Consider the following 19,547-nt stretch of genomic DNA (forward strand, 5'->3'; position numbering starts at 1 on the left):
AAAAGTTATTTATTTTAGGGGGAAATAGCTTTATTTGATTGAGTCACTTATCCATGTCTTCATTGGTTGATTCTAGTAAGTGCCCTGATGGGGATCAAATCTGTAACCTTGGTGAACTACCCAGCTGGAACAAAAACAAAGTTTCTTAATGGATAATATTTGGATACTTAGATAAGTCTTAAGAAAGAAAAAAAGACTCACAACATATTTGTATTTTGTATACTTTTTATCTCTTATTTTTATGTTATCAAAGAAGTCTAATTTTGGGTCATGTTAATGTATCTGTTTACTTAATTTTGCTGATATTTGAAAATAACCTGAAACTTACAGAAAAGATGTATTAGAATAGATATCCATGTTCTCTTTAGCAAGATTTACTTAGTTAATATTTTATTGTTTTAGCATTTCTTCTCTATACATATATTTTTCCCCCAATAATTTGAGAGAAAATTGCATACATTATACTTTTTTTTACCCCTAAATACTTCAGTGTGCATTTCTCAATAATAAGGATATTTTACACTAGAGGCCCAATGCATGAAATTCATGCACGAGGTGGGGGGTTGGGGGAAGAGGAGGGGAGTAGTGTCCCTCAGCCTGGCCTGCACCCTCTCCAATCTGGGATCCCTCGGACATCCCTCTTGCAATCCAGGACCACTGGCTCCTAACACTTACCTGCCTGCCTAATGCCCCCAACTGCCCTCCCCTGCCAGCCTGGTTGACCCCAACAGCCTTCCTCTGCTGGCCTGATCACCCCTAACCCTCTGCCAGCCTGATCTCGCCCCTAACTGCCTCTGCCTTGGCCCCCACCACCATGGCTTTGTCCAGAAGGAAGTTGGATGTCCAGAAGATGGCTGGTTGACCCAGTTAATTAGCATATTATCCTTTTACATTAGATAATTATGGCACAGTTATAAACTTCAATAAATGTAACATCAATGCATTTGTCCACTCTACTGCTTGTACTGAAGTTTTGAAAAACTGAATGAAGTTACCTTTATAGTATTTTCCTTTATAGTTCTCGTGTCTCTTTTAATGTGGAATAGGTATTGTCTTTGTCTTTTATGACATTAACCTTTTTAAAGAATACTGGCCTTTTGTTTTTAATAGTCCTCATTTTGAGGTTTGTTGAATGTTTCCTCATGATGAAGTTCCAGTTATGCATTCCCTAACATCACATAAATTATGTTGTGTCCTCAAAGGATCAAATCTGAGGCGCACAATGGCCATCTACCCCTTGTTCATAATATTAATTTTGATCACGGTGTTTCCCTTATAATATTATTATACCACTAGAGGCCCAATGCACGAAATTCGTGCATGGGGGTGAGGATGAGGGAGGTTTGGAGGAGCGCTCCCTCAGCCCAGCCTGCATCCTCTCACAATCTGGAACCCCTTGGGGGATGTTGGGCCTAAATGCAGCCAGACATCCCTCTCACAATCCGGGATGCTGCATACACCAGTGACCATACTTTTCATACAGGTGAAAGGCATCTTGCTGCTGTATGGGCAGCTACATTCTTTTGCCCTGATTATATAAAGAAGCACATAACATGAACCTTCTGAGGCAGTAGGACCATTTTCTCCATCTTATGGGTGGAAAATCTGAAGCAGAGAGAAGTTAAGTAATTGGCTTTGTCACACAGTTATGTGTCAGAATCAGGGCTGACCACAAAATGTGCAAGCCCAGAGTCCATGCATGTCATCACTGCATCATTCTGCGTTTTGGGTGTTAGAGTAGCCTTGCCTGGTTTTAATTTTTAAATCTAACAGACTGTTCCCAATATATAGAATAGTGTCCCTAGGCCTGGCTGGCGACCAGGGGCATCTGTGGGGCAACCAGTGGGCAGAGCTATCAGGGGACCTCTGCTGGCACCCACCTTGGCTGGCAGCCTGGCACTGCCCACTGGCCAGTCCTGCCCCTTGATCACCGCTGGTTGCCTCCTCATGATGGTCAGTGTGCATCATAGCGACTGGTTCTGCTGATTGTTCTGCTGTTTGGTTGATTTGCATATTAGGGTTTTATTATATAGGTGTACAGTACTTTATGGTGTACAGAACAATATTCCAACCAACTGAGCCACATTAATCAAGGCTATTATACAATAATTTAAAAATTACTACATATTATTTTTTCCTTGAAATTGCTAATTATAACAAGCAATCTATGGAGAAGATACCTCAATACTATGCAAATATCCCATTCCTCATCAAAATTCCCTAGATTTATATCCATTGATGATTTTTATAAGAATATTTGTGATGGCTGCAAAACAGTGATTTTCCAGCATCATTTTAACCAGTTTGCATCTGTCATTCTGCTGTAAGCAAGGGCCCTTTGATCTCCCTTGTTTATTTACTTCTAATTATCAATGTAAACTCATGCACTACTCCCCACCATTGGTTTAATAATTCATTCCTGCCTTAACTGTTTTGGTGCTCAAATTATCCCAGACTTGGTTAGTGAAGGCTAGTTCAAACTGACTCCTTTGTCTCTGTGACCTACTGTCATCATTTTTTAGCATTTTCTTATTTTGTGGAACAAGATGTTTCAGGTTCTTATTGCAGCTGCCTTCATTCAGACTTTGAATCAGCCATTTCTCTGAGGAAGCCTGGTTCCTTTTCTGACATGATGATAATGTGTTATGGGTGAACTGGAAGGGGTGAGGTATGAACACTTTATGTACAGTCAACTCAATTTCAGGGCAGACTGTCTGGTGCTAAGTGAAAGGTTAAAAAATAACAGAGATTACACATGTTGGAAAATATAAAGAACAATTCAATGAAAAACTTTAATTTTTTGAGGACATTATTTGGAACAAGGTAATCATAGATGTCACATTATACATATTAGCACAGGAGAACATCCTTTGCCTTGCCAATTAATACAAGGCAAAGGGTGAGAGACAGTTCATTTGGCTCTGGATCCCAAGACTGCCTAGTTGGGGCGTAAAAAAGAATTAGGTAAGGAAAGGGAGAAAGGAGGGACAAAGAGCTTCTAACTCGAGCCCCATTGTAATATTTCTTTAAAAAGTGAAAACTCATCTGAGAAAATAAAACAATTTTAATAGATAGTTGAATTAGTTAATTGCCAACAATTTGAATGTTTGGTATTCTTATACCACCATTTTTATTCGTTTGGGGGACATTACACTACCTTGTTAAAAGCCAGATGTAATTTAAAATTTACACTAAATCAGTTTACCCTACCTTGCCTAGTTTTAACTGTATGTTTTATATGAAATTAAGTTTTCTCTCCTTTTCCCTCCTATTACCCCTGAATGGTGCCTGTACTCGGCCTGAAGACTCTTTGACAAAAACATCCTTCCTCTACTCTTTAACTTTCTGGCAAATACATGGGCTGTGGTGGGTATTCCCCGATCTATGTCTCCAGAGGTTGTGAAGCCCAGATGAACAATTAGAAATGTAATTGGTCTCCTGAATAATATGGGTATATTTCATGGTTGGCCTTTCTTTATCTCTTAAAATATGATTAAATTAGGAGAACTTAAAAGCAATTTATAAAAGTTTCTGACAATAAATGTATAAACATCTTTATTGACAGTGGGCCCTTAAGAGCAGTCAAATTTAGTTTATAGGTAACAAAAAATATTTGAAAAGCAGATTGCCAAAACTTCCAAGATTCATGTCAAGGTACACACACAGTCAGATTGAACACCAGGTATAAAAAGAACAAATACTGAAATGCAAAGGGCCAGAGTTCTCAGTAAAACAGAGCAAATCCTTTAACATCACTTAATCTGTCATTGATTATAAACGTGAGTCTTTGGAACTACCAGATAGCTCCTGGTTAAGTAGTACCCAGAAGGGAAAAAAGCAGATCCCCTCAAGGTCTAAAGGGGAGTGTGTAAGTATAGTACCAGATAGAAGCAAGAGTAGAAAGTGAAGTCCCTTCTCTATCATGAGCTGACAGCAGGATGCTTACAGTTCTTAATCAGCAAACAGAAGGGGTGGGAGACACTCATTCTTAATTTCTACTGATGGATGCTTAGCTACTTGCTATAGACTGAATGTTTGTGTCCCCTCAAAAATTCATATTGAAACCTAATCCCAAAGTGATGGTATTAGTAGATGGGGGCCTTTAAAAGGTAATTAGGTTATTATGGCAGAACTCTCATGAATGGGGCCAGCAGTACCCTTATAAAAGAGGCCCCAGAGGTCCCCCTGCCCTTTCATATCAGACACCGAATCTGCCAGGGAGGGCCTTGAGGGTGGACTTACTAGTTTCCAGAACTGTGATAATTGTTGTACAGCTCAAATGAACTAAGACATCACTTCATTAATGTGTGTGTGTGTGTATACACTTATGGAGGGAGGGAGGGATAGAGACTATATAATTTATTGTTCCAGGTCCTTTTCAAGGTCACATAATTCTAAACAGAGATGGCAGAATTAAAACCCAGCTTTGAAAATACTATGTTGATGTTATTTTGTTAGTCAAATTTTGGCCCCCAAATGATGCATTTTTCACTCAAGCATTTGGCATATTGAGAAATAGCAAGTATTTTAGGCTTTTCAGGATATATACTCTCTGCTACAACTACTCAACTTTGCCATTATAGTATAAAATAGCCAAACAAAACATGTAAATGAATGAGTGTGGTCGTATTCAATTAAACATTCACAGAAACAGCAGTATATGAACTCGGTCTATGGATGCAGGCCAGAGTTTGTCAATTCCTGCTTTAGATCAATATTGAATATTAAAGTGATAACAAGGGTTGAGCTCTGTTGCTCATCAGCCATTCTCCTACCCTGACCTCTGAGATCTTGAGCCTTCCCAATCTTCTCAACCCCTTTCAATGTGTTTTTAAAAATTTGTTACAAGAATTTTTTAGCCCCATTTCTTTCATATTGTTTGATTTCCATCATTGCTGGATTTATGTTCAATATATCCTTAATGCTCTCTACTGCCACTATTTAAAATTTTTTTCTTCTCCTATTCTTCTTCAATAATAGAAGTTTACAGAAAGGGAATTATAAGTCACAGGGATAATTTGGAGGGGGCAAAACATGGACTGGCCTGGTGGTACTAAATGTTCATAAAAGAATTTAGAAGGGAAGAAGAAATCTATAACTAATTTCCCTCTACTTTAAAATCTTTTCACACAGTATATAATAGTAACCCCCCTCCCCCATTTGTATAGTTTTGCTAGATATTTGAGCATTTTTGTGTTCCTTATCCTATTAGTGGTCTTTGGTCACCCATGTACATATGTCAATATATCAATATGTCATGTGATTTCATGCCATTTCCATTTTCTTTAGTATTCTGGGATACATCATATAGAGAATAGGGACAAAACATTTGGGTAAACATGAAGGGCAGAGAAATGGCCAATTTATTCATAGAGGGAAGCTGTTTATCCTCAAGTGAGTCATTGTCTGTAAGCTATTTTCCATATCTGAAAGGAAGGTGTCCTTGTGTCTCACAGGTGCTTTAGTTATGTTTCTTGATTGGGATCCTAAACATAACACATTGAACCCATCAACTTTTCAGACCCTCAACATCCCAGTGGCTTTTCCTCAAAGTGACAAAGCATAGTTTATAGAAAGCAGAATGTAAAGAACAAAATATTCCTAATACTGTAATTATAGAAAACCAATGATTCATTCAATGAATGCCAAGGACAAGAAAAGAAAGATTTGTTAAAAAACTAGAGTTAAGATTTTGACTCATTCTACTTCAAAGCAACTTCCAAGGAAGTAGAAAATAAAGTTCTACACAGCAGAAAGACCACAATTATCTAAGTCTACAAGCAGAATCCATGTAAATCTAACTTAGAACCAGCTGTAAATAAATTCTATTTACGTTCATAAAATTTGAGAGAAGCCTTTGGGATAGGGAAGGAATACAAAGCATATTTCAACTCTTAACCTTTACTTTTTATAGGTAATATAAAGGAAATGACACTACCTATAAATCTGGATCTCTGTTTTTGGATTCAAAGAGGTACAATTCTGTATCTTCCTGATAATAAGGACATGAACCCTCTGCCTAACCTAACAAATAAGAACTTCCTTACAAAGAGGGAGAACCTGGATTCTACAATGATTATATTGCTACCCATTCCTAAGGATTTCTTGAATATCCATAAAAAGGTATTAGGGAGGGATTAACACTCAAAATATGAAGTCTCTGGCTAGTAGCTTTCATAATTATTAATCAATGGGTGTAAGGAACATTTTGTTTATGGCTGAAAAATATGTACTATGCATGTAAAATCAGATGTATACAAAATTGGTCTATAAGCAGCATTTTAAGTGTCTTCCACTAAACAATCTTGAATTTATCAGTGATAAAACCAACTTACATTTCTTCACATTTAATAATTTTTCAGGGTTGCTCTTCTGTATGAATTCTTTGATGTCTGATGAGGGATGAACTGCACTTAAAGCTTTTCCCACATTCATTACATCTATAGGGTTTCTCTCCAGTATGAGTTCTCTGGTGTTGAATAAGAGCCGATGAATGAATAAAGGCTTTTCCACATTCATTACATTTGTATGGTTTCTTTCCAATATGAATTCTTTGATGTTTAGCAAAATTTGAACTCCGGCTGAAGGTTTTCCCACATTCGTTACACTCATAGGGTTTCTCTCCAGTATGAATTCTTTGATGCTGAACAAGATGTGTACTCTGACTAAAGGTTTTTCCACATTCACTACATTCATATGGCTTTTCTCCAGTATGAACTCTCTGATGTTTAGTCAGGGATGAGCAATGGCTAAAAGCTTTCCCACATTCCTGACATTTATAGGGTTTCTCTCCAGTATGAGTTCTTTGATGTTTGATGAGTGCTGAGGAATGAATGAAAGCTTTATCACATTCATTACATTCATAAGGCTTCACTCCAGTATGGATCAACTGATGCTGTACAAGATGTGTACTTCGATTAAATCCTTTCCCACATTCATTGCATTCATAAGGTCTCTCTCCAATGTGAATTCTCTGATGTACTGCAAGGGATGAGCTTTCTGTAAAGGCTTTCTTGCATTCACTGCACTCAAAGAGAATTCTAGTATGAGTTCTCTGATGTTTAGTTAAATTAGCTCTGTGGCTAAAAGATTTCCCACATTCATCACAGCTATAGGGTTTTTCTCCAGTATGGACTCTCTGGTGTCGAATAAGCACGGAATGGTAAGTGAATAGTTCACCACAATCATTACATTTATGAGGTTTTTTCTCTTTATAGGTTCTCTGTTTTTTCCTTAAGTTTGATTTCTGTTTCAATCTCTTTTCAAGTTTATGGAAGGCATACGATCCTTTTGGAACTCTGTGTTGAGTGAGAAGGACAGACTTCTGACTAAAGTTTTTCCAATATACATCATGCTCATGAGCTCTTTCTTCAGGGAGCGAATTAATGTAGGTGAACATTTCTCTCAAATGTCTCCCCTGATTTCCTTGCTGATTCTCTAACAAATTTTCACATTCAAAAGTTGTTTTCAAGTTGGTATCATAGACACAATTTTCTGTGGGTCTGTCCATTATTGCAACCTGGAACGATTCTTCTTTGGAAAAATCTTGCACTGAAGTTGAATCTTTGCTCTCAGGTCTACTCTCTGAGTCTGAAAAAAATTGAAAATGCAAATCGCCTTCATTTTCTATGCTCAATGAAAAGGCAGTTCTGTAATAGGTAAGAGTTAATGAAGGCAAAAAGCATGGCTTCAATGAATAAATGGAACTCATGAGATAATTTGCAAAAAGAGGCAAATGGAGGGAGATGAAGAGTATATGCAGAGAAAATGAACAGACCATATCCAGGAGAGTCAATGGGGAAAGATGACTAGAAATAAAGGAGGGATGCAGATGAAGCAATCTATCTCTGGTTCAGCAGGAAATGTGCATACAAAATACTACCGCAGTAATAAAAATCCAGGCAGTTATCATCTTAGTGTTGAGGGCAGTTACAACTTATAAATCTTTAGTTATCTAATCCTACTTATATCCAAATATGCTTTCAATTTCCAGTTTAATATTCCCTAACAATGCTTTTATAACACATACATGATAAAAAATCTCATTTGAACTCCCAAAAATATAATGGCAAATATATAAAATTATACATGAAACAAGAATATTCATTACCACACTAATATAGGTAGCAAAAACTTGGTAATAACATATCTTATATCCAGTATAGAGAACTGATTAAATAAACAATGGAGTACTATGCAACTTTTAAAAAACTAAAAAAGATCTCTATATATTGCTATAGTGATCTTCAGAATACAAATGTCTATATATTACACACTCCTCCTTTCTCTACACAAAAGTAGCAAACTGCAAATTAGTGTACATAGTCTGCTACTTTTTCTGTATATAAAGAAGGGGAGATATAAATATATAAACACTAGAGGCCTGGTGCACATTGAAAGGAAATTAATTAGAAGATGGCCAGTGGACTGGGCAAGACAGGCCGAACACGCCCTGGAGCCAACCTTCCATGGTTCCTCACTGGCTGGCTGCACCTAAGGCAGCGCTGGAGCTCGAAGGGCATCTGTGGAATTGAGCGGGGTCCCTCTGGCAAGTGGGGTCCCTCAGCCAAGCCTGTGAAGATCAGGCCGAAACTGGCAGTCTGACAACCCCCGAGGGGTCCCAGAGCGTGAGAGAGCACTCTGCAAAGTTGCTGTTGCTCGGCAGCTCCTGTGTTGAGCATCTCCCACTTGGTAGCCAGTCGCTTATCTTTTTATACACACATACACACACACACACACACACACACACACACACACATTGAATGACAAGATTATGATCTCTGAAAGCATAATAATCTGGCCACTCAGTGTATATCCTATATAACAAAAGGCTAATATGTAAACTGTCCCCTCGACTAGGAGTTCAACCAGCAGGCAGGCTGGCCAACCACCTATGTCCCCTCCCCCTGGCCAGACCCCACCCATGCACAAATTCATGCACACATATTTGGCTATATTTTCCAAAACCAAGGACAGATAGAGATAATTTAGTCTAACATTTCACAAATACATATAAAATTATACCTATGGAAAGTATTAAATAATAACAGGCAAGTTATTGTAATGCTGTGAAAGATTATAAGAAAGGGAATCTAGGGAGATAAAGGGAGAATTCCCTGAGGAAGTAAAACACAGTTAAAATGGAAGTGGGGTTGGGATTCAGGTGAGTGTTTCAGGTAAGATATAAAAGCACTGAACTGAGTGCTTCAAGTAGAGGGAACAACATGTGCAAAAGCCCTGAGGTGAGAGAAACATTCAAGAAAAGCACAGTGGATGAGAGCATGGACTCTGGAGTCAGAATGCACAAATTTAACTCCAGCTCTGCCCTTATTAGCAGTGTGAGATTATTTAACCTCTTTTCTGCAATTATATGTAATATAGGGCAATAATAATACCTAGTTAATCTTTCTTAAGCATTAAATTAAAATATTTATAAAGCATTTAAAACTGTGACACAGCATAAGTACTACATATAAAATGTAAATTGATATAAGGTTAGTATAGGTAGGTAGAAGTAGAGGTCTCAAAGTGTGGTCCATGGACCCCTGAAAGTATGTAAGTTCAAAACTATTTTCAAAATAATACATGTTACCTTTTTCAGTGCCATGATATTTGCACTGATGTTGCAAAAGAAATGGTGGTAAAACTGCCCATGACTTAGCATGAATCGGACAATGGCTCCAAACTTACTGATAGTTATTGTATTCTTCCCATTATGCACTCTTGGTTAAAAAACAAACAAACCAGTTTCACTTAAAAATATCTGAGTAACTGAAATATCATTGCTGACATGTACACATAAGGAAATTGGATCTCAAAAGAACTGTTGGCCCAGAAAGAAACTCACTACAGACTGATTCATTTGCCTTTCAGCATAACCATTATTGCTTGTCTCACTTTTGATTCCTATATTTCCAGTGGGACATGATCTCACTCATTTAGGGGAAATGGTGAACAACATAGACTGATGAACAAGAACAGACCCAGAGATAAGGAGCCATGGGTCAGACTGTAGGACCTCAAAAGGAGGGTGAGGATAAAAGGAAGAGATCAACCAAAGGACTTAAGTGCATATATATGAGCCTAACCAGTGGTTGAGGACAATAGGGGGTTGGGGGTATGAGTGGGGGGAGATGGAATGGGGGGTTGAGGACAAATATGTGATAATTTAATCAATCAACAAATTAAAAAAAAAAAAAAAAATGATTCATGATGTTTTCCATTCATTGCTTTGAGTTATCAGCAATGCCTAGATCAGAACAGTCATGTTAATAAACACTGACTTCATAATCATTAAAATTTTGTATACATTGGGGGGTGGGGGGGACATCCCATGTATAAAATAAACGGTAAAACTGCAAAAAAAAAAAAAAAAAAAAAAAAAAAAAAAAAAAAAAAAGTCTGAGTAGCCTCTAGCAGCTAGAGTCTAGCTGGTTTGGCTCAGTGGACCTGTGGACTTATAGGTCCTGGGTTCAATTCCAGTCAGGGCACATGCCTGGATTGTGGGCTCAATCCCCAGGAGGGGGCATGCAAGGGGAAGCTGATTGATGATTCTCTCTCATCACTGATGTTTCTATCTCCCTCTTCCTTCCTTTCTGAAATCAATTAACATATTACTTTTTTATTATTATAGATTTTATTTGTATTAGCATGTGATGGGTTTATAATTAGCATTTTAAATGATCTCATAGTTTAAAATCTTTATCAGTTTTAATTTCTAATTCAGTAAGTATTGGTAGATGTAACTTACATAAACATAAGGTCTTTAGGGTCCTCAATAATTTTTGGAGTTAAATTAAGTCCTATGATGCCTAAATGTTTTTAAACTGAGTACAAAAACAGAGGGCGAATAGGTGTAAGATAAGGTTGGAATACAAATCTAATGGTAGCACCTTTTTGCTTAAAATATTTCAATGGCTTCCCATTGTTCTTAAGATAACAACTAAAATCTTGGATGCCTTCAATGTCTTGTTGCTGCTGGCCTCCCTCTGTAGGAGGTAATGAGGCGGCTGATCAGGGGACAGCGCCATCTGGTGCCCCCTGCCTTCCCCATCACACTGCTGCTGCCTTCTGCCCCTCAGTCTCCTCCTTCTGCCCACTGGCATGTGCTTTGGCTGGCCTGGTGCCGCCTGCTCATTGGCCCACCCCCTGCTGACTGGTCATTCTGCCTTCTGTCAATTTGCATATTATGCTTTTATTATAATGGGTAAAGCATATAGGCACTGCTAATATAGTCTTAAGCACCAAAAAGTGCCAATTCTTCAGTGTCCTGAGGGGGTTTTATTTCTGAAGACTCCCATCTATTTGACTCACCTGAATAGCTGCTTCTGGGGACTTTTCTCTCAAACATCAATGTTTCTGTTCCGTTCTCCAAATTGTAGTTATCAGGCTTGGAAACTGGAAGCCCTGCTCAAAAGAAAGAAAGAAATGGGACTTACTTGTAGCTATTTGCGATGGGCACAGACATCTATCCTAGAGCACAGTGGTAAACCCCTGATCTACAAAGAGGATGGGAATTACAGGAAGATCTGGAGCGAGGGAAGATGGACCTCCACATGAAGCTTAAAATATCTGCAGGAATCTGGGCCTGGTAAGGAGTTTATATGCACTTGAAAACACAAGTGTTTCTCCTGTCACAAAAGAAGAGAATTTTTCCTTCTTTCCCGAGGAAGTTCCAGAGAGACGCCGCAGATCAATCCTTAGCTGAGAAAACAGGGCCTCAGCGGCAGCACACACGTTGTGACCTTGGTAACTAGAATTTGTCTTCTGTTTTTCCTTTCTTCTTTGTTTAGCTACCAGAACCCACTTTCTTAGAGAATTTACTGCATGAGGTTAGGGAGGGGCTAACATAATACTTCCCACATCCCATATCCATATAAACACATATATGTACTTGTGCACGTGTGTGTACACACACATGCATACAGGCTCCAAACTGCCCAGAGTAGCCCATTTCCCTGGCTCTAGTAGTTGTTTCATTAACCAACATGTGACTTTATTTGCTGAAACTCCTAGGATAGAAGCACTACCTTTTCCCCCTTAGTTCTCTAATTGGAAGAATAATATAATCCTAGAGCTATTAAAGGCCGTCATTGCCACGTGGAGAGATCCTAAGAATAAAGTCAGCAGGGCAAAGCCAAGCCACGATTTAAAAAAGAAAAAAGAAATTCCTGGTTATATATTTGATTCCCTGAAAAGATCACGATTTTTCCCACATGGGGAAAGGAATCCAATCCCTACACTCTACCTAAAGCCACCTCTCTTCAGTAACATAAGCCTGCACTGTCAGGGGATGGGCTCCAACACTGCTACCGGAGGAAAGTGGCGGAAACCCAGTGCAGCTGGGACAAGTATTTGCCCCTGGAGGAAAGTAAGGATACATATGAGGCCCAGCATTACGGCTGAAGGAAAACAGAAATATTTACGAAGTCCACACTTAATCCAGGTTCACAATGCTTGGTAAGAGCAACCCTAGTCAGATAAAAATACCCCATTTTCCCCATCTTCCATCAATATGGTAACAGACTTAACTCTTACATAGAAAGACAGGTGAATACCCCAATTTAACTTCAAAAGCCACATTTTGAAGACAAAGATGAGCAATAACATCTGGGCTTCAGTACAGAAGCAAACATATGATGTAGTATTCATATTCACCTTGATGATATTTCCAAATCATGGTGTGGGGCAATAAAGTACAAGTAAAAAGCAGAAGTCTTACAGCTGCTTAGAAAGTACAGTTTACAAATAGTTCTATCAAAGGACTGTTATTTAAGAAACAATCAATAGAGAAAGTAACTATAAAGGAGCATCAAAATTTATATACAAATACCATCCAATCTTTTTGAGCCCTGAGCTGTACATATAAAAAGTACAACTTTAAGGAGACCACACAGCTGAGAGGATAACATGCTGAGGAGAGACATTAGAAACGACAGATTTCTAGAAAGTGAGGCTGTACTTTATTCCATATCAGTATTGACAAGCTGTTAATGTGGACTTTTAGTTGAAAATTCGTAAGGCCACAAACTTCAAAGAAGAGAAATACCTTAAAAAGTAATTTGCCCTCTCTAGGGGTAAGCCCTGTATCTGAGGGGTAAGGGGAAAAATAAAACAGAACCATCTGAAAAAAATAAATCAGGCAGGATCAACCATTACTCAATTCCAGAAGATACCCAGGAAAATGTTATCTCTTTAATAAATTAGATTAATTTACTTAACTTACAATAATTTTTTTTTTTTTTTAATCAATGGGGAAAAAAGACTCCCTGCTCCCTAAGCTAGTGTGAATTAGGTTTGTGTTACTTGAATCCAATAAATTCTAATGCAAAACAAGCAGTTCACCAAGATCCTAGTACAGGAAGTGATTGTTTCTGAATCCAACAGGAGTTACACCTTATGACTCCTGAACGGAAAAGCAAAGGCTGTGTAAGCTATTTCACTTTCAATAAAGAATGATGTCCCGTAAGCAGACTGCAGTCACAGTGAGAACCGTCCTTACAAAGCGAGACCAGGTTCCTATAGTTCTCCAGCATCACGTCCCTTTGGGCAGGATCCAACTTCCCCCACTCCTCAGGGGTAAAGTCCATGGCCACGTCCTTGAATGTCACGGATGCCTAAGACACAAAACATACTTTTGTTCACCATCTTTCACTCGACAGCATCCCTGTCACACCGCAGTTGCCCATGGCCCTGGAGCAGAGGGACTGAATATTCTAAAGTGACAGTGATATGACAAGTGTTCTAACAGTATTCAGGTTCTGAATACCGTATGTAAAGTCCCTAGTATCAGTTCTGTGCCATGCATGCTCTGCTAGGTTCAATATGAGAACTAAAAGAAATACAACCATGGTTTCTCCACTGAGAGACTATCATTTTTCTGGGGGAATAAAGAGTTAAAAATAAAACATGAACCAAGAAGTTGACAATGTAGTTTGTTTAGGCAGAGGAGGAAAAGAAGCCTGTCTGCGTAACTCTTCTTATGAGTCCTCAATCAAAACTTGAAGAATCAGTCTAGCCAATCAGAAGATGAGTTGAAATACAGACCTTGTGAATGGAGAAGTCATGGAATGAAAAGACTGGCAGTGAGCACCAAATCCAATTAAGCATGGAATTAATTTAAAGCAAAAAGTGTTAAATGAAAAATGATGGCAATAGACTGAGTAAGGGTACAGACAGAACTGATGTTTATGTGTAAATACCATAGAATAAGTTTCTATAAGACAAAAAACACACACAAAAAACTGTAAGGAGGGAAACACATATATGTATTATATGCCTTTTAATTTAGTTAAAGAATATGAAGTTTATTTTTATTTTTTAGAGAGGGAAGAAGGGAGAGAAAGAGCAAGAGCACGCGTGAGAGGGAGAGGGAGGGAGGGAGGGAGGGAGGGAGAGAGAGAGAGAGAGAGAGAGAGAACTGATGTGCTACAGACACATTGATCCCTTGCTTCCTATGTGTGCCCTGACTGTAACCTACGTATGTACCCTGACCATGAATTGAACCAGTGACCGCTAGTGCATGGGACTACACTCCAACCAAAGGAGCCATACCAGCCAAGGCATTACATGCCTTTTAAAATAAAACCATAGAGAATGGGAATAATATTCCAAGGTTATTGAGGTAAATATATATCAAATGCTATAACTGGTTAGAAAACACCTAAACATTCATGAAGCATTTGCAAAAGTAACAAAGTAAATTTAAATAAATTCCAAAACATAAATAGAACAGAGCAATAACTGATAATTGAAAAAAAACATGAGAGCCGAAACCGGTTTGGCTCAGTGGAGAGAGCGTCAGCCTGCGGACTGAAAGGTCCCGGGTTCGATTGCGGTTAAGGGCATGTACCTTGGTTGCGGGCACATCCCAGAAGAGGTGTGCAAGAGGCAGCTGGTCAATGACTCTCTCATCGATGTTTCTAACTCTCTGTCCCTCTCTCTTCCTCTCTATAAGAAATCAATAAAATATATTTAAAAAAAAAAGAAAAGAAAAAAAAAATCAAAATGTCAAAATAATAAAATGCAAAACCAGCCGAAACCGGTTTGGCTCAGTGGACAGAGCGTCGGTCTGCGGACTGAAAGGTCCCGGGTTCGATTCTGGTCAAGGGCATGTACATTGTTTGCGGACACATCCCCAGTAGGGGGTGTGCAGGAGGCAGCTGGTCGATGATTCTCTCTCATCGATGTTTCTAGCTATCTATCCCTCTCCCTTCCTCTCTGTGAAAAATCAATAAAATATATTAAAAAAAAAGAAAAAAAAATATATATATAAAGCAAAACCAAAGACAAAGCACTAAAACTGTACTCAGAGGTAATTTCATAGCTTTAAACACTTCCATGTCATTAAAAAATAATGTAAGTAAATGAACAAAAGCATACAGGTCAAGTCAGAGAAAGAACTAAGAGAAATCAAAAGAATTATAGGATGAAAGCAAAAATTAAAGGGGGGAGGGGGGAGAGACAAGAAAAATAGGTTAGCTGGGAGGTCTAAGTAAGATCAGTAGGTTGTAGTACTGTATCAATGCTAGTTTCCCGTATTTGGAAAATAAGAATAAAGTGAAGTAAAGTGTTAACTTTTGGAGAAGATGAATGGAGGGTAAATCCTAACCCTAACCCTAGTATGTAAGAAATCTTTCTACCATTTACATTTCTTTAAGTCTTAAATTATTTCAAAATAGTTTCCAAAGACGAAAATATTCTGAGGCTTAAAAACATACAACAATCATCCTTGGTGGCGGGGGGGGGTGGGGTGGGGGTGGGGTGGAGTAAATCACTAAGTAGACAAGACATTTTGAGGAAAAATGACAGATTTTACAGCCTGCATATCCATAGCTAAACTGACACTCAATGAGAATTACTTCCAGACAATTAGAAGAAAAAAATCAGGACACAAGTGCAAACCAATGCACAAAAGGCAGAAAAACACATGAAAGAAACAAGGAAAGCATAGTAAATAGAACTATAAAAACCACATGGCTAGAAAAAATTGAAACATATACAATCATATTAATGCGAATGAGTTAATTCCTCTTTAAAAAAAGTAAATGTTTTTTCTATTGATTTCAGAGGGAAGGGAGAGGGAGAGACAGATGGATACATGGATTGCTGCCTCCTGTTCATTTTCTACCGGGGATCAAGCCCCCAACTCAGGCATGTGTCGTGACCAGTGACCTCCTGGTGCATGAGATAACACTCAACTGAGCCACACTGGCCGGGTGAATTAATTTCCCTTAAAAAAAAAAAAGCCAAATCTTGTTTATACAATAACACTCATAAAAACACCCCAAAGTTGGGGACTGGCAGTGGGAGAAACCAAAGGAAATATTACGTGTCTGAATTTAGTAGTGCAAGTTCAACAAAATCATATGGAGAGATATAAATCAAATTGTTACCCTTAGTAGGGAGAAAAAGGGGACTGAATTTGAGGAGGAAGTAATATCACTTTTACATTTATATATGTCTGTGCTGTCTACCTGGTTACAACCATCCAAGAATTAATACTTTAAAAAAAATTTGAATACACAAATACAAAACACAGTCCAGGCAAATTCTAAGATAGTTATAATATTAGCATCACACCACATCTAATACAATGCAAAAAGGACAAGTTTTAAAAATTTTCCATAAAAGGTTTAATCTATCCGAAACTCTAACAGTCTTGAATCTAACATCAATGTGTTCCTCTGTCACTGGTACTTATTTTCCTTGGCCACTATGCTGGCCTTTGAAGTTCAGGTAGCATTAATTGCATCTCTGACTCCTGGGTGGTATGTGTGTTTCTGTGTGTGCAGGTATATTCCATAGATCTGCCCAAATTGGTCCAAGAACGGGCCTAATACCCCTTGAAGAGTTAACCCTGGACTTCTGCTGGAATGACCAGGAGGCAAGCTGCCCTTTTGTCTTGGGTCTTCAGCGTGGGAAGATAAGAGATATGAGCATAGATTTGATAGGGGCTAGTGCTAGGAAGAAAACTTGCTTGAGAGGAAAACCCATAGAGAGAAAAGAAGTCAGTGAAATGGAGGAAATAGGTTCTAATGTTATTACTTGAGCTCTATTTCTAATTAGACCTGGATTTTCAGTTATGATAGCCAATAAATACCTTTCCCTTACACCAGTTGAGTTGAGCTTTTATCAGCTGCAACTTAAAGCTTCTTGTCTAATAGTCTTCAATACTAATTGTAAGGCAGTTGAGAAACCAATTAAGACAGGCAAGTACTGTATATAAGGACCCCAAGAAGTCATTTTTACAAACAGTACTAATGTGCAAAATGGACTTTTTATACTTGGGATCACAGTAGCAAAGAAAAAGGCGACTTCAGAAATCTTGGGTTGTGGCATGCCACACATATCATGGAGAGCTCTTTTCTCTTACCCAACTTCTTTTAATGAAATTTTAAGCACACAAAAAGTTGAAAGACCCATACACGAATCACCCATATAGTACAACCACCACTTAAATTCTATTTCTTTTTTTCTTTATTTCAGAGAGGAAGGGAGAGGGATAGACAGAGAAGAAACATCAGTGATGAGAGAGAATCACTAATCGGCTGCCTCTTGTACCCTCTACTGGGATTGAGCCCACAACCTTGACCAAAATTGAACCCGGGAGCTTTCAGTCTATAGGTCAACACTATCCATTGAGCCAAACAAGCTAGGCCAATGGTCGGCAAACTCATTAGTCAACAGAGCCAAATATCTACAGTATAATTGAAATTTCTTTTGAGAGCCAAATTTTTTAAACAAACTATATAGGCAGGTACATTGTTATTAACTTAATTAGGTTATTCCTAAGGGGGGGCCTTTGCTGAAAAATAAAAACTCAAGGGGCCAAAGAGCCGCATGTGGCTCGTGAGCCACAATTTGCAGACCACTGAGCTAGGCCAATCACTACTTAAATTAAAAAATTCTTAATATTTGCCCTTGTTAAGACAGATTGGAAAATTGTTTCACTTCTAAACTTGTGCATTCATCATCTTGGAGGGCTGGATATTAGCACTTTTCCAGGGCTCTTCTGAACTTCTGAGCACTTACTATTGTCATAACTCACTTCAGCACTAAAGAAAGGTGCTTTCTTAATATCTTACGTAACAGTCATGTGTACGTTGATTCCCTGCAGAAACATAAATTTAAGATATGCCCCAAAGATTAAAAATAGTGGCAGAGTAAGTGGATGCTACACAGACATGCTCCTAGGCCCAAACTGGAATTACAACTAAAATACAAAAGAATCTTGAATAATCAACTGAAGATTAAGATATACCCCATATTTTCTATTAAAACAGTTTCCTAAGTAACCAAGCTCAGCAATTAGCATAATAGGCAAAGAAGGGTAATTACACTCCTTACCTGCCTCTGGACTGACAGTAAGTACTAGGTGGAGAAGATGCCATGGGTTAGTAGAAAACACTTTCTACTGAGTCCATTAGCCACCAGAGTAGTCTTAGAATAGAACTCAGCTCTCCAGATGGGCTCTAGTGGACAAAGAAACTTGACATCAAAAAGAAGGGTGTGTGCCTGTGCTCTGAGGAATAAGGTGGAATTTCAACAATCAGTAAAGACGCACACTCACCTGGGATCTGGCTGTGAGGCGGAGAGCTGTCACTTCTCCCTTTTCTGTGCTCTTCTCTTGGGGAAAGAAAGAATCCTGGGAAGATGCAGCTAAGGGCAAAAAAGCAGTAATTGTGGGATCTAACTCTATATTGTGATTCAGATTTACAAGACAAAAAAATCCCTCCCCCTGCGAATGATGCTCTGGAAAGTACTGCACCTGAAGGCAGCCCAGTCAACTCCTGATCACAGGGTCATTGGAGAAGTCCAGGGATGTTGCTACCTGGACCTAACACCTTCTGGTAGGTGGCATTCTCTAACCTAGAAATCGGAGTAAGTCAGTATTTCCAAGCTTAATGTACGTTAATTTAATGTAAGAAAAGTAGGCTCAGTTCTCAAAAATCACCCTTACTGAAATGTAGCTTACAATGCAAGCTTGCTGAAATGTAGATCACTGGATTCCACGTCCTAATAATTGCTACTAGTTGAGTCTGAGGTGCACTCTAGAAACCTAATAAGCAGGCCATGGGTTAGCAGAAAACATTTCCAAAATTCTGACATGAGGTCACGGACAAACTTCAAGAAAGGCTGGGCTAGTCAACTACTGACTTCTGTGCCTGTTTTCTACTAAGCAAAACTACAATATTTGTGCGACTGAAATAAGATTATTGTGCAACGTGAAATGACAGATGCGGGAAGGTTTTTTTTTTTTGCCTGCCAAAAAAGCTAAATCCTGACTCACCGACAATCTGGTAAAAAGAACGGGTGAGAAAAAGTAACTGAGGCTTTGCTCTTGCCTCAGCTAACATTTTGAGGTGGCTTTCAAGGAGCCACTGTGCACCAGCTGAGGCGGAGAGGGGGTGCTCCCACACCAAGCCCTCCATTCTCCCTCCAGGAGACAAAGGAGACGCCTGGCAGAGCTGCCTGCCGGGCCACCTCCCCGGGCAGCGGGCTTCTTTTCAGGAGGACCTGCACCTTCCACAACGCAGAACAGCAGC

General features: G+C 38.8%; 1 protein-coding gene across 7 annotated transcripts in view; it reads right to left on the bottom strand.

The window, feature by feature from the left end:
- ZNF286A (zinc finger protein 286A) overlaps nucleotides 1-19,547 on the bottom strand; it is a 35,392-nt gene that overhangs the window by 15,142 nt on the left and 703 nt on the right. For 2 of the 7 annotated variants that reach the window (XR_014792952.1, XM_084861542.1), the window contains exons 3-5: nucleotides 18,572-18,660; nucleotides 13,502-13,616; nucleotides 11,314-11,406 (exon numbers count right to left, since the gene is read on the bottom strand). Coding sequence is in view for 6 of the 7 variants with exons in the window: in XM_084861542.1 (XP_084717668.1) it covers nucleotides 11,314-11,406; nucleotides 13,502-13,616; nucleotides 18,572-18,660 (297 nt within the window). In the remaining variant the exon portion in view is untranslated. Of the gene's footprint in view, nucleotides 1-3,528; nucleotides 7,591-7,654; nucleotides 7,809-9,518; nucleotides 9,723-11,313; nucleotides 11,407-13,501; nucleotides 13,617-18,348; nucleotides 18,490-18,571; nucleotides 18,661-19,547 lie in introns of those variants that run through there. The other 5 variants (XM_084861540.1, XM_084861541.1, XM_084861539.1 and 2 more) reach the window with 5 other exon arrangements.

Source organism: Pipistrellus hanaki, assembly GCF_964339955.1.
Source record: "Pipistrellus hanaki genome assembly, chromosome: 16".
NCBI classification, from domain to species: Eukaryota; Metazoa; Chordata; class Mammalia; order Chiroptera; family Vespertilionidae; genus Pipistrellus; species Pipistrellus hanaki.